The sequence below is a fragment of the Castanea sativa genome, chromosome 3 (assembly GCF_040712315.1).
Source record: "Castanea sativa cultivar Marrone di Chiusa Pesio chromosome 3, ASM4071231v1".
In the NCBI taxonomy this organism is placed as follows: Eukaryota; Viridiplantae; Streptophyta; class Magnoliopsida; order Fagales; family Fagaceae; genus Castanea; species Castanea sativa.
The window spans coordinates 12,799,027-12,813,730 of record NC_134015.1 but is presented as its reverse complement, the minus strand read 5'-3'; the positions used below and the strand labels follow the sequence as shown (position 1 = coordinate 12,813,730).

General features: G+C 40.4%; 2 protein-coding genes across 2 annotated transcripts; both read left to right on the top strand.

Annotated features, from left to right (window-relative positions):
• Positions 1-12,566: 12,566 nt before the first annotated feature.
• On the top strand, positions 12,567-13,420 carry LOC142628533 (uncharacterized). The gene is made up of 2 exons (XM_075802612.1): positions 12,567-13,322; positions 13,412-13,420. Exons 1-2 carry the CDS (start codon positions 12,567-12,569, stop codon positions 13,418-13,420), a joined length of 765 nt encoding a protein of 254 aa, XP_075658727.1.
• Positions 13,421-13,425: 5 nt separating this feature from the next.
• Positions 13,426-14,361, top strand: LOC142630062 (uncharacterized). The gene is made up of 3 exons (XM_075804136.1): positions 13,426-13,537; positions 13,771-13,975; positions 14,053-14,361. The coding sequence occupies exons 1-3, from the start codon at positions 13,441-13,443 to the stop codon at positions 14,342-14,344; spliced, it is 594 nt and encodes a 197-aa protein (XP_075660251.1). The 5' UTR covers positions 13,426-13,440; the 3' UTR covers positions 14,345-14,361.
• The last annotated feature ends 343 nt before the right edge of the window (positions 14,362-14,704 follow it).

The window sequence follows — 14,704 nt, the reverse complement described above, 5'->3', positions numbered from 1 at the left end:
TGCAGCAGAGTTCCTCGGCCTTTGGACTCATTGTTATCTATGGCCATGAGGGAGGGTAAGACCTTGAAAACGTATTCTAACAGATACTGGGAGATGATTAATGAAATCGACAGCGATTTTGATGAAGTGGCGATTAACACTTTCAAGGTGGGCCTCCCAACTGATCATGATTTTAGGAAATCTTTGACCAAGAAGCCCGTTCGGAGTGTACCATGGCTCATGAATCACATTGACGAGTATAAAAGGATTGAGGAAGACCAACAACAAGGTAAGGGTAAGGCGAAGGTTATCCCTCAGGAGAGGAGGGATTTCAGGTCGGATAGGTACAGTGACAACAGGCCTAAGAGAGATTTCTTTGGGCAATCTGGTTCAGCCACTGCTCAAGTAGTTAACACCGTATTCCAAGAACCTGTGCACCGATTGTTGGAGAAAGTCCGCAAGGAGCCCTACTTCAAGTGGCCTAGTAAGATGGCAGGGGACCCTACGAAGCGAAATCAGAACCTTGTTTGCCAATACCATCAAGATGTAGGCCATACTACCGAGAACTGCCAGACACTTTGGAATAATTTGAAACAGCTGGTCAGTGAAGGAAAGTTGAAGCAACATTTATATCGGCCAAGTGGGCAAGGAAGCAATTCGGGTTTGATTAACCAGAGGAATAATTCATCTCGGCCCCCCTTGGGAACGATTAATGTCATCCTTGCAGCCTTAGGCAGGACTGGTTCCTATCCTACTAGGGTGATGTCCGTATCACATTTTCTCACCGAGGAGTCCGGCTCCAGGCTAAAAAGAATTAAAGGTGCTTCTCTGCCTATTTTGGGCTTCTCGGACGAAGATAAAGTTGGGACCATCCAACCGCATAATGACGCCCTGGTGGTTACTCTAAGGATAGGGAACTACGATGTAAAGAGGGTGATGGTCGATCAGGGTAGTGGTGCGGATATTATGTACCCTGATTTGTATAGGGGGCTCGATTTGAAACTCGAGGATCTTACGGCTTACGATTCACCACTGATAAGCTTAGAAGGGAAGGCCGTCATACCAAAGGGACAAATTAGTTTGTCGGTGTAGTCAGGTCCGGAAACAATTGATGTGGATTTCATTGTGGTTGACGCTTATTCCACATATACGGCCATCGTTGCAAGACCTTGGCTGCATGCCCTGGGTGTTGTTTCCTCAACTTTACATCTCAAAGTAAAGTTCCCGTCGGGAGGACAAATTGAGGAGATTCTTGGGAGTCAACTGGTAGCAAAGCAATGCATATCGGCTGCAATACTGCGTTAGACCAAACCAGAATCCTCGGCCTCGGCTGCGGAAGACTTATAGCAATTAACGACTCTAGATGCGCCCGGTGCGGTGACAGTAGAGGAGGCAACGTGTGAAGAGTTGGAAAAATTTCTTATTAATGATGACCCTAAAAGGTTCTTTCAGGTTGGGGTACGACTACCACATCAAGAGAAGATGGAATTGGTGATGTTTTTGAAAAGCAATATTGATGTATTTGCATGGGATCCCTACGAGGCTCCGAGGGTTGACCCAAGCTTTATTTGCCATCATCTGAATGTCAATCCTGCCGTTGTTTCCAAGAGGCAACCACCTCGGTGTTCTTCCAAAGAACATGTCGAGGCCGTCAAGGAGGAGGTGCTTAAGCTCAAAAGGGCTGGGGCTATTAAAGAAGTTTTCTATCCAGAATGGTTGGCGCATACTATTGTGGTAAAAAAGAAGAACAGGAAGTGGAGAGTATATGTGGACTTCACAGACTTGAACAAAGCCTGTCCCAAAGACTCATTTCCAATGCCTCGCATTGATCAGCTGGTGGACGCCATAGTTGGGCATCCTTGGATGAGTTTTTTGGATGCCTTCCAAGGCTATCACCAAATACCTTTGGCGTTGGATGACTAGGAGAAAACTGCCTTCATTACTCCTACGAGAAATTATCACTATAAAGTGATGCCATTTAGTTTGAAAAATGCAGGGGCTACTTATCAAAGGATGATGACTAGGATATTCGAGTCGCAGCTTGGAAAGACTATTGACGTATATGTGGATGATATGGTGGTGAAGAGCAAGACGGTGCCTATACATGTGAAAGATTTGGATGACACCTTTCAAACGCTTAGGAAGTATAAGTTGCGCCTTAACGCCTCCAAGTGCCTTTTGGGGTGGGCTCTAGTAAGTTCCTAGGCTACATGGTGACTCATAGAGGAATAGAGGTAAATCCGGCACAGGTCAGGGCCATCCATGGCTTGCAACCACCTCGAAATCCAAAGGAAGTTCAAAAGTTGACTGGGATGACTGCTGCTCTCAGCAGGTTTATCTCTCGGCCCGCTGATAGGTGCAGACCCTTTTTCCAGTTGCTGAATAAGTGGAAAGGATTCGAATGGACCAAGGAATGTTCTTTGGCTTTTCATCAACTTAAAGAGTATCTTTTCCGGCTACCCATCATGTCTCGGCCGGAGATCGATGAAGTCCTGTTTGCATGCATAGTTGTAGCTATCCATGTAGTCAGTTTGGTTTTAATACGGGACGACAATAGAGTACAGAGACCGGTTTACTACATTAGCAAATCTTTGAATGAAGCCGAAGTGCGATATCTACTTTTGGAGAAGGCAATTTTGGCCGTAGTTCATGCTACGCAGAAGCTTCTTCATTACTTCCAATCCCACATCATTATGGTTTTGACTTAACTTCCTCTCAAGTCGATATTGCGAAGCACTGACTACTCAGGGAGGGTAGCCAAGTGGGGAACTATTTTGGGAGCTTTCGATATCAAATATATGCCTCGCACCTCCGTGAAGGGCCAGGTCCTTGCCGATTTGGTGGCAGAATTCGCCGAACCCTCATTAGAAGAAACCACAAAGGAGTCGCACATGGATGAAAAATCAGTTGGCATGGTCACATACGAAGGGCTTCTGGTCTGGAAAGTATATGTTGACGAGGCGACGAATCAGAGAAGGTCAGGTATCAGACTTATTTTGGTATCCCCTAAAGGAATCACCTTTGAAAAATCGTTTAGATTGACGTTCTCGGCCACTAACAACGAGGTTGAGTATGAAGCTATCTTAGGTGGTATGGGTATGGTCCAGAGAATGGGGGAAAGTCAGTTCATATGTCATCGGATTCTCAGTTAGTCGTGGGCCAGGTGATGGGAACCATAGAGGCAAGGGATCTGAGAATGCAAGAATACCTGGCTAAGGTCAAATGTTTACATTCCAAGTTTGATTCTTTCATCCTGACGCATGTCTCTCGAAGTAGAAACACACATGCAGACTCATTGGCCACTCTGGCAACATCCTCGGCTCAGGGCTTGCCTAGGGTTATCCTCGTCGAAGACTTGCTGAAGCCTACTTTAACAATCGCAAGTGCCATCCGTATTCATCGGGTAAAACTCGGACCTAGCTGGATGGACCCCGTAGTTTCTTTTCTAAAAAGCAATGTGTTGCCCGAGGAGAAGTCTGAAGCAGATAGGACTCGTCGAAAGGCACCTCGATTCTGGTTGTCCGAGGATTAGAAGCTGTATAAACGCTCCTTTTCTGGACCATACCTGCTGTGTGTACACCCTGAAGCGATGGAGGCACTTTTGGAGGAATTGCACGAGGGGATTTGCGGAAGTCATACTGGAGGGAGATCTTTAGCCCATAGAGCTCTGACCCAAGGATATTGGTGGCCCAATATGCAAAGAGAGGCTCAGGACTATGTGAGAAAATGTGACCAATGCCAGAGATTTGCGCCCAACATCCATCAGCCCGGTGGTGTCCTTAATCCTTTGTCTAGTCCCTAGCCATTAACTCAATGGGGACTGGACATAGTTGGGCCTTTCCCGAGAGCTGCGGGAAATAAAAGGTGGCTACTCGTGGGAACTGATTACTTCACCAAGTGGGTCAAAGCTGAGCCTTTATCAAATATTAGGGATGTAGACGCCAAGAAGTTTGTCTAGAAGAACATTATCACTAGATTTGGATACCCCACACATTTATTTTAGATAATGGTGTGCAGTTTGATAGTAAAGCTTTCAGAAAGTATTGCAGTGACTTGGGCATCACAAACAGATACTCCACTCCAGCTTATCCTTAGGGAAATAGGTAGGCCGAGGCTGTTAACAAAGTTATAGTCAGTGGACTCAAGAAGAGATTGGATGACGCAAAGCGTAGATGGGTAGAAGAGTTGCCACACTTTTTGTGGACGTATCGGACTACAACGCGAAGATCCACAGGAGAAACACCATTCTCCATGACTTACGGGGCCGAGGCAGTGATTCCTTTGGAATCTGGGTTTCTGACATTAAGGACAAGCTCTTTCAACCTAGAAGATAACGAGGGTTTGCTAGAGAAAAGCCTGGATCTGGTTGAGGAGCGGCGAGAGGCCGCCATGGTTCAACTGGCTTACTATTAACACAAGCTCAAACGAGGATATGATGATCATGTGAAACTAAGGCCACTTGCGCTTGGAGATTTGGTCTTGAGGAAAGTTATGGGTACTTCCAGGAATCCAGCGTGGGGAAAGTTAGCACCTACCTGGGAAGGACCATACCAAATCACCTTTATTGCGGGTATAGGGTCGTATCGCTTAGCTGATCTAGATGAAAAAATTGTACAACGTCCTTGGAATGTAAATAACTTGCGAATATATTACTATTAATGAAACACACTTTTGTCATTTTCGTTCAATTATCATTATGTTGTATTATGATCTATTTGTTATAAATATCAAACAGAAACTTGGTCATGGGTGGTCATCAGACCACGAACCTTGTGAAAATTGATATCTTATTCAATGTTAAACAGAATCTTAGTTACGTCGAGTTCTCGGACTTTCTACTTTGGAAAAATTAAAATGGGGATCTATTTGTTATAAATATCAAAGAGAAACTTGGTCACGGATGGTCCTCGAATTACGAACTTTGTGAAAATTGATATCTTATTCAATGTTAAACAGAACCTTAGTTACGTCGAGTCCTCAGACCTTCTACTTTGGAAAAATTGACATTGTGATCTATTTGTTATAAATATCAAACAGAAACTTGGTCATGGATGATCCTCGGACCACGAACCGTGTGGAAATTGATATCTTATTTAATGTTAAACAGAACCTTAGTTATGTCGAATCCTCGGACCTTCTACTTTAGGGAAATTAACATTGCGATCTATTTGTTATAAATATCAAACGGAAACTTGGTTATGGATGGTCCTCGGATCACGAACCTTGTGAAAATTGATATCTTATTCAATGTTAAATAAAATCTTAGTTACGTCGGGTTTTCGGACCTTCTACTTTGGGAAAATTAATATTGCGATATATTTGTTATAAATATCAAACAGAAACTTGGTCATGGATGGTCCTCGGACCACGAACCTTGTGGAAATTGATATCTTATTCAATGTTAAACAGAACCTTAGTTACGTCGGGTCCTCGGACCTTCTACTTTGGGGAAATTAACATTGCGATCTATTTGTTATAAATATCAAACAGAAACTTGGTCATGGATGGTCCTCGGATCACGAACCTTGTGGAAATGGATATCTTATTCAATGTTAAACAGAACCTTGGTTACGTCGGGTCCTCGGACCTTTTACTTTGGGAAAATTAACATTGCGATCTATTTGTTATAAATATCAAACAGAAACTTGATCATGGATGGTCCTCGAATCATGTACCTTGTGAAAATTGATATCTTATTGAATGTTAAACAGAACCTTAGTTACATTGGGTCCTCGGGCTTTCTATTTCGGGGAAATTAACATTACGTCAGGTCCATTTCTCTAAGTATCAAACAGAAACCATGTCATGTGGTTACATGCCTCATGGAAATTGACGTATTGATAAACTATGGTAAGATTAATGGTTTGCTTTATACCCCAAACTAATTACCAAGTTAAGTCTTAAATTGTATGTTGTTGTACTTCATCTATTACAGTTCATGCATATAATTCACATTAAGGAAAAGTGAATTAGTATTTTACTATTGGAGATTGGAAATCAGTTGAAGAACAACCCTTCAAGTTTCTCATTAATTTTTGTCAAGAGATACATTGGAAATGAAACTTTGAAATAAAACAGTTAAGATAAAACCCTTAATACCAAAAAATTCATTACATAAGGAAGATGGGGTCCTAACTGGCCTACGTTTTAAGTCTTGGTGGGGGGGTCTTGTTTGGACCTGCTGGCAACTTCTTTGGTCATATCCACCTCCTCTATTTGTTTAAGTTCCATTTCAAATAAGGTCTGGACTTGTTTCCCTTTGTCTTTTTCCATTGTTGGAGGAATGTTTGGCTCGGCATCCTTGCTCAGGCACTTCTCGGCTTCGCTACCCTGTTCCTTCTCTTTGTTGGAACCAACAGGTTCTTTAGGAGTGGAAATGGGATCTTGGATGATGGATGGCTGTGTTAAAGGTGCAGTCTCGGGGGTAGGCGTGACAAGAGGAAGCTCTTCGAACACTTGGATGTCCCGGGGAATCCAAATATTCTCAAGTTTCCTCAACTCCGAGGTCGAGGGAATTCCAGCCATGTTCAGAGCTTCTGCCTATACTTGTTGGCAGTACTGCCTACATAGCTCTGCCAAATCCTCTGTTAGCCGATCTTCTGTTGTCTTAACCCCTTCATTGAAAGCAGCTTTCCTAGCAGCCTCCATGGTTTCCTTGAGGGTACGAGCCTCCTCCTCCGCTCAAGCAAGCTCTTTATTTAAGTCAAAGTTTTCTTGCTGAGCCTTAGACAGGTCCTCATCCTTTTGGTGCAGGAGTTTGCGTTGCCCCTCCACTTCCGTTTTGATTGTTTTAAGGTTGACCTCGGCACCATTTCTCTCCCTCTTTTCATCTGCCAACTTCTTGGTCAGATCCTCGTTCTCCGCTAGGGCTTGGCCTAAGGCCTTCTCAGTATCGATTCTGACCTGGAGTTCGGCTGTAGCCTTTTTCTGAGAGTCTTCCACCCATCTCTTTGTAGCGAAGACTTCCTGAATGGCCTGCATTGAAATATTGAACAAATGAACTCTTGTTGAAGCAAATTCATTTAGCACATGCATTATGGAAATAATTGAAGGACACTTACCAAAGCCAAGTCTCTTTTTAGGGAGAGAAAGAGATATGGCTGAGTCATCTTATCTAGAGCCTCTATGCCCTTCGGTAGGAGAAGAGGCTGTTCCAGTGCGTCGGCCAAGTGATGAGCATGTCCTTGCTGGAATGCCTTGATGCCAGACTGATAGGAAATGGGGGCCCCATCTAGTTTTAGGTCGAGAGACCAATTAGCCTGTGCCCAGCGTACCTCGACCAGGTCGTGTATATCCCCACTTTCTACCGAAGAGGAATGCATTTTACCTTTGCCTGCTTTCTGCTATTGTTGTTGTTGCTTAAGTTTTTTCTGCCTCTCCACCTCTGCTTCCTCGGCTTTGTTCTTCCTCTTCCTCTTAGGATTCGGGGCGTGAATCTTAGGATTGGTGGGAGGAGGAGGTGGTGGCAGAATGGGAGGGGGTTGCGACCCAACCGCCCCCTTTTTGCAGGCCTGTGTGCCCTTCCTAGACAACAGCTTTCTAAGAGTAGACATGTTGTCTTCCTCGGAGCTAGAGTTGGGCTGTGCTATTTTCAAATCCTTTATGCCAGATGTTTCTACAGGCACGTGTTCTTCGTCCGAGAGGATAACGAGGTTATCCTCTTGAGGTCTCTTAGCTTCTTCAAGACGAAACTGATCAATTTCCTCGTCAAGCGATTGTTGTGAAGATGTCAGTTCTTCTCGGATGTTTGTTGTCTAGGAATGCACCGAGAAAGGAACTGCTGCAATGGGGCGAGAGTACAAGATGACGGAGGGGTTGTTTGGAAGTTCGTGGGTAGAAAGGAAGCTCGGTCCTGAAATATCTATCCTTTTACGTCTCTGGTCGCCTGCAGTGATCGCGTCGCCAATCTCTTGGAAATTATTTGATAAAGGATCGTATCCCAATATCAGATGGGCTGCCCTCACTTGCAGGTCTTCGCTTACGAACACTTCGGATCGAAGGACGTGATTGAGATCTGCGACGCTGCAAAGACTTAAACAAGGTCGTACGCGTTGTTTGTCTGCAACAACATCCAAAAAGACAAGTGTAGTTAGGTCAGAAGCGAATATTAGGTAAAAAGGGAAAACAAACAAGATAACTAAAAATGGTGAAGTTAATAGGACTAAGTCACAGGTTAGGGAATCTAACTCCTATGGAGTCACACCTAGGTCTCTCCATTTGACTGGACAATGAGGACCGTCAGACCAATTTCCTGAGGCGATAAAATAGTCGTCTTTCATGCCTTTGTTGGATTTGGGAAGACAGGATATGAGCCTAACAATGCTAGATCTAGATTTAAGGTAGTATCCTACGTCTTTAAGTTTTTGGCACTCGTACATGTAAACGACGTTGTGCCATGTGAGGTTCAGACCCATTTGTTCATTTAGAGCATCGACACAACCTAAGATTCTAAACACATTTGGTGTGCATTGATCTGGGGATAACCTATGACTACGTAGGTACTCGCTGGTTACGTTTCTCATGGGAAGGGTCATCCCACCCTCTAGGAATGCAATAATAGGGATGATAACTTCTCCCTCTTCTCTAGCGTTACCTATGGCTTCTACAGGGTAATATCTCAAGCCTATGTCTTGGGGAATATTATATTTAGCCCGAAAACCCTCCATACCGGTGTCGGTATCTACTAAACACTTAAATCTACCCATTTGGTGGAGGTGTGAATGTATGTTTGGAGAGGGGAAGGGTGTAATTGGTGGCCGAGGATAATAGTTGAGGAGAAATGAATAGAGAAAATTGAGAACTTACGGGCAATAGTTAGGCGATTCTTCACGAGCTTTTTGAGAGAAAAGAGAATGAGTAATTCTTAGATGTGATTGATTTCTGAAAGGATGGATGGAGATTAGATTTCCTAGGCGTTTTGGCATATGGGAGGCGGCCTAGAATCAGAGTTATCCTGCCCAAATTCTGAGAAAGAACCTGAACCATTGGATGTGCATCTCACCGTTGAACGTGGGGAAAAACGTAACTTGCAGTCATTAATACGGGTATTCCGGGTTTCGAAGCGTCAAGGGTGGTTTAAAAGAAACGAGATAACCCCAACACATGTTGCGGTTCGTAAAGTGTGTAGAGACTGCGCTGTTGGTTCGAAACTCCATTTCTCTCCTCGGATGGGGGGAAAAATGAAGTTTCGAGGGGCTATTATGGGGGGTAAAATGGTTAAAACATGTATTTGGGTCTTGGGCCTGATTAAGTGGAGTAAGTCTGTCCAAGCAGAGTCTTTGAGTCCCATAGGCTAGTTCACACTACGAGAGGTGGAGGAGTTGTTCGAGAAGGAGTGTCTCCTTGGATGGATCCGGTAAAGGTCATGGGCCATGCCAAGGGGTTTGGGGATAGAATTCCGAAAGATCTATTGGGAAAAGGCATGATCCATGTAATGGTTAGAAGGAAGAACATGTGAGAAATATTAGAGAAGAAAAAGCTACTACCACCGCGTTAAAGACCCTGCACCTACCTCCCTAGCTACATTAATGGAGAAATGACCTCTGAACAGTCAGGTTCAGCCCTTCAGCTAGTATTTGAAGATTTCAGGAAGGTGTTGGATGGAACAAGTATCTAATGAAAATATTTGTGAAACACGTGGAAGGAGGAAGGAAGAAGAAGATGGATACAAGGGAACGAGAGAGATATAAAAAAGAGAGGATGGGGAAAAGAAAGGGGGATTTTTTGAATACTCGAACTGTAGTTGTAATATTATTCTTAAAGAAAGAAAGGCAATACAGGTGGTCCTCGACTTATGTCCGAGGAGAGTTTCTTTGCTATTCTCATCTATTGAACACGCAAATAACGGCAATCCAGCCTGATTCTCCTCTTTATCCAATATCCATAGTCTAGGTTTCAAGCTCATACTCTACAAATTTTATTGTATAAGGTTCTTTGGGCCTGAGTCCATTTGGTGAATGGATTGGGTAGAAATTGTGCCCTTACAGGACACATGGCGCAAAATTGGACTTCAATTATAGAATCTAATTGGATTTTTTCTAATTTTTACCTATTAATATATATATATATATATAATTTTTGTGCCAAACGAATTTTTTTTTTTAGTTATAGAAAAAACACTCATAAATATAAAATCATTCAAACTCCATCTTCCACTAATTTTATATATAGTGTTAGATATATGATTATGTTTTTTTTAATGATTTATTTATATTGGACTCGTCGTTTTCCACTCTAAATTAACTTATTTGACACAAAAATTTAAAAATTTCGATTAGATGGAACACCTGTCGCAAAATTAAACTCTAATTGAAATCTAATTTTTACACCAAACTAACTAACTTATTTCAAAATTTTAGATTAAATGGAAGCGCAAAATTAGACTCTAATTGAATTTTTTCTCAGCTCTATATATATATATATATATATAGATGACTTATAAACTTGAATTATTTTTAGTTCTACAAAAAAAAAAAAAAAAAGACTCATAAATATAAAATCATTCAAAAATTATGTTTTATTTTTTTATTTATTTTTATGGTTTACTTATATTGGACTTCTCGTCTTTTACACGAAATTAACTCATTTGGTATAAAAATTAACAAACTTAGATTAAATGGAACACATGTTACAAAATTAAACTCTAATTGAAATCCAATTTTTACCAGGGGGCGATTTCGTATCGTACCGGCCCGTACCCCGGTACAGGTACACCCCCCATACCGTACCGGGCCAAATACCAGGTGTACCGGCCTTGTACCGGCCGTACCGGCCGGTAAAGGAATACCGGTCCGAAATGTGTTCTGGGTTCTGTTTTTTTTTTTTTTTTTTTTTTTTTTTTTTTTTTTTGTTGTTGTTGTAATTGGGGATTTTTTTTAAGGGCAGGATGGTAATTTCGGCTTAACCCTAAAGCACCTAATTCCTATTTTGTGTTTTGCCGCAGCCTCCCTCTCTCTTTCTCTTCTCCGGTTTGTCTTCTCCAATTCTCCCTCACTCTCTGCGTCTCACTTCTCTCCCTCTCTGCGTCTCACTGTCTTGACTCTTGAGTCAACAAAATATCTTTTTAAGTTCTCACTTCTCTCACTCTCTGCTCCGGTTTCTCACTTTCTCTTCTCCCTCACTCTCTCGTTCTCACTTCTCTCCCTCTCCGCGTCTCACTCTCTCACTCTCTGCATTTCTCACTTCTCTCACTCTCTGCATCGAGGTCCTTCGTCGGAAGTTGGAAGAGTGCCGTGACTGCCGTCGGAACTGGTATGTGCGTGTTTTTTTTTTTTTATATGATTTCGATTTTTTTGCTTTGTTACTAGTTAAGAGTTTTTTTTTTTGGTTTTTAATGCATGTGAATGACATAATGTATAAAAATCTATTTGTTTTTTTTTTTGTTTTTTCATAATCTGTTTGAATTTTTTTTTTCTCACTCGCTCGTCTCTCGGCCTACCGTTGGCTCGTTTCTCATTCTCAGCCTCAGGTATAAACTTTAATTTTTTTAGTGGAATTATATTTAATGTGGAATAGAGATTCTGATGATGTTTGTTATTTACTGTGTTCATGAATTGGTTACTGTGATAAATAACAAATTGTTTACTGTGTTCATGAATTGTGTTCATGAATTTGGGTTACTGTGATAAATAACACTGTGATAAATAACAAATTGTTTACTGTGATCATGAATTGTGTTCATGAATTGGGTTACTGTGATAAATAACAAATTGTTTACTGTGTTCATGAATTGGGTTACTGTGTTTATGAATTGTTATTTCATTCTTGATTTTGGTTAGCTTGAGATATTGGGATAGTAATAATAATTTACAACTTAGTACTATTATTAATAAAAAGATAACTTAGAATTATTAACAAATAATTGATGGTATATATGCAGTGTGAATTATGACTGAAAATCAATCAAGTGTAGCGTCTGGCCCGGTTGTAAGATCCGAGGATCCAGCATGGGCTTATGGCCGTGCTGTGTCGGATGCGAGGAATAACACTCAACGTATTTTTTGTTCTAAAATGATAAGGGGGGGGAGGAATTACTAGGCTCAATCATCATTAAGCTAGGATTAAGGGTGATGTTGAAGCATGTAAAAAAGTATCTGAAGATGTAAAATGGCAAATGAAATAGTTGCTTGAAGATTTAAAGAAAATTAAAAAGAAAAAAAGAAGAATTAGTAAACAAATTGCAAATCCTTATGATTTAGAGGAGGAGGAGGATGATGATGATGATCATGATGAAGGTAATAATGATAATGAGAGAGGGGGTTCAAAGAGTCATTCATCAGTTAGTAACTATAACACCAAAGGGAAAGAAAAAGTTGGAGAAAGGTCCAACATTAAATCCTTTTTTGCTCCAAGAACAATTCCTGGTTCTCAACCATCCATAAAGTCTTCTTTGGCCTCAAAGCAAATGGTTGAGAAGGCAAGAATGAATTTTGCAAGGTGGTGGTACCATGCTAATATACCTTTCCATGCAGCCCGCTTCCGTGTATTATCAAGAAGCTATAGATAGTATAGTAGCTATTGGGCCTGGTTTTAAGGGACCTTCTTATCATGACTTGAGGGGTCCTTTATTACAAAAACATGTGTGTGAAATGAATGATTATCTCTTAGATGTGAAAAATGATTGGAAAGTTTATGGATGTTCAATAATGTCAGATGGGTGGACAAATCAAAGGAACACTCCAATCATTAATTTTTTAGTGTATTGTCCAAGAGGTACTATGTTTCTTAAATCCCTTGATGTGTGCCTAACAAGGGATGCAGATACATTGTTTAAGTTGTTTGATAAAGTTGTTCAAGAAGTTGGGGTTGAGAACATTGTGCAGCTTACGTATAATGATTCTGCTTACAAGTCTGCAGGAAAGAAGCTAATGCAGAAATATGGGTCATTCTATTGGTCTCCTTGTGCAGCCCATTGCATTGATTTAATGTTGGAGAATTTTTCAGATAGGAGATACTTTCCTATCATTCATGAAACCATTCAAAAGGCTAAAAAGATTACCAAATTCATATACAACCATGGCAAGGTTTTATCTTTGATGAGAAGTGACTTCACTAATGGTAGGGATTTGGTTCGTCCAGCCATCACAAGGTTTGCAACTGAGTTTTTAAGTCTTCAATGCTTAAGTAAGTTCAAGAAAGAACTTAGGCAAATGTTTACTTGTGATCAATGGGTTGAATCTCGATATGCTAGAGATGTCATGGGAAAGGAGGTGGTTGCACTTGTTTTGGAAGATAAAGAGTTTTGGTTACAATGTCAACAAATAGTGAAGATTAGTGAGCCTTTGGTTAGAGTACTTCATCTTGTAGATGGGGATGAAAAACCATCAATGGGATACTTGTATGAGGCAATGGATAAAGCAAAGGAGAATATAAAAGCAAGGTTGAAGAATAAAATTTCTGCATATATACCATTTACTAGTGTCATTGATGCTAGGTGGGATAAACAACTCCATAGTCCATTACATGCAGCAGGTTGTTATCTTAACCCTGGAATTTTCTTTAGGCCTTCGTTTAAGAAGCAAAAAGAAATTACAAAAGGCCTACTTAGTACCATTACAAGGTTGGTTCGTGATCCTGATGAGCAAGATACTCTTAGTTCTCAAATTGAAGCATACAAAAAGGCTTTAGGTGGCTTTGGAATGCCTATGGCAATCCGTCAATGTGAAAAACTAAATCCAGGTATACTATATATATATATATATATATATATATATATATATATATATATATATTTCATTTGAAAGTTTGGAATTTGCTTTGTACTAAATTAATACTTTCTTTTATTTTTGGAAGTTGCTTGGTGGGAGCAATTTGGAAATGACACTCCAGAATTACAAAAGTTTGCAATTCGAGTGCTAAGTCAGTGTTGTAGTGCAACTGGTTGTGAAAGAGCTTGGAGCACATTTGAGTTTATCCATTCCAAGAGGAGAAATAGGCTTGAGCATAAACGTTTGAATGACTTAGTATTTGTTCGTTATAATTTATTGTTACGAGAAAGGTATGTTTTTAAATATATTTAAATTTTATTCTGAATGATTAGAAAATGTCATTAATGTATGATATTGATTTTGGTAGGAACATTAGAAGGACAAAGGATTACTTGGATCCAATAAGCCTTGATAATATTGATTTGATGGATGATTGGGTAGTTGAAGATTCTGAATTTTTGTTACTAACTGAGGAAGATGTGAATTGGGCTAGCATTGAAGAGCCATTAGCAACAATGAATTTGGAAGATAATGATAATGATGATGATGATGTTGTTGTTCTTGATGAGGAGGATGGTGATGATGATGTTGTGTTGACAAATGCTAATACTCATGTATATTATGGTCCTGATGTAGATCCTTTTGATGGATGGGAGTAAATGATCTTATGTAATTTGTATTAAATTTGTGTTAACTTAATTATTTGTATTATTTATTTTCTTTGTAAGCAATGAACAATTAAGTTTTTTGTTTTTTATATTGTGTTTTTTTTTTTCTTTGTAAGTTTGTATGCAATGAACAATTGAAGTAATGTTTTATTGTAAACATGGATTTTTGAGGTAATGTTTTATGGTAAATAAAGATTTTGTGTGTATGTGTGTGTATATATATATATATATTAAATATATAAAATAGCGGTAAACCCGAAACGGTACACCGGTATTGACCGGTATCCGAAATATACCGTACCGGTGGCCAAACCGGTACAGCCTCCAGTACGGTATTGACTTCCTTGATTT

Coding starts and splice junctions, on each gene's coding strand:
- LOC142630062 (XM_075804136.1), top strand. CDS start 13,441: ATGCAGCAGGTTGTTATCTTAACCCTGGAATTTTCTTTAGGCCTTCGT. Junction 13,538..13,770: donor CTACTTAGTACCATTACAAG/GTTGGTTCGTGA, acceptor TATTTTTGGAAG/TTGCTTGGTGGGAGCAATTT. Junction 13,976..14,052: donor AATTTATTGTTACGAGAAAG/GTATGTTTTTAA, acceptor TGATTTTGGTAG/GAACATTAGAAGGACAAAGG.
- LOC142628533 (XM_075802612.1), top strand. CDS start 12,567: ATGAATGATTATCTCTTAGATGTGAAAAATGATTGGAAAGTTTATGGA.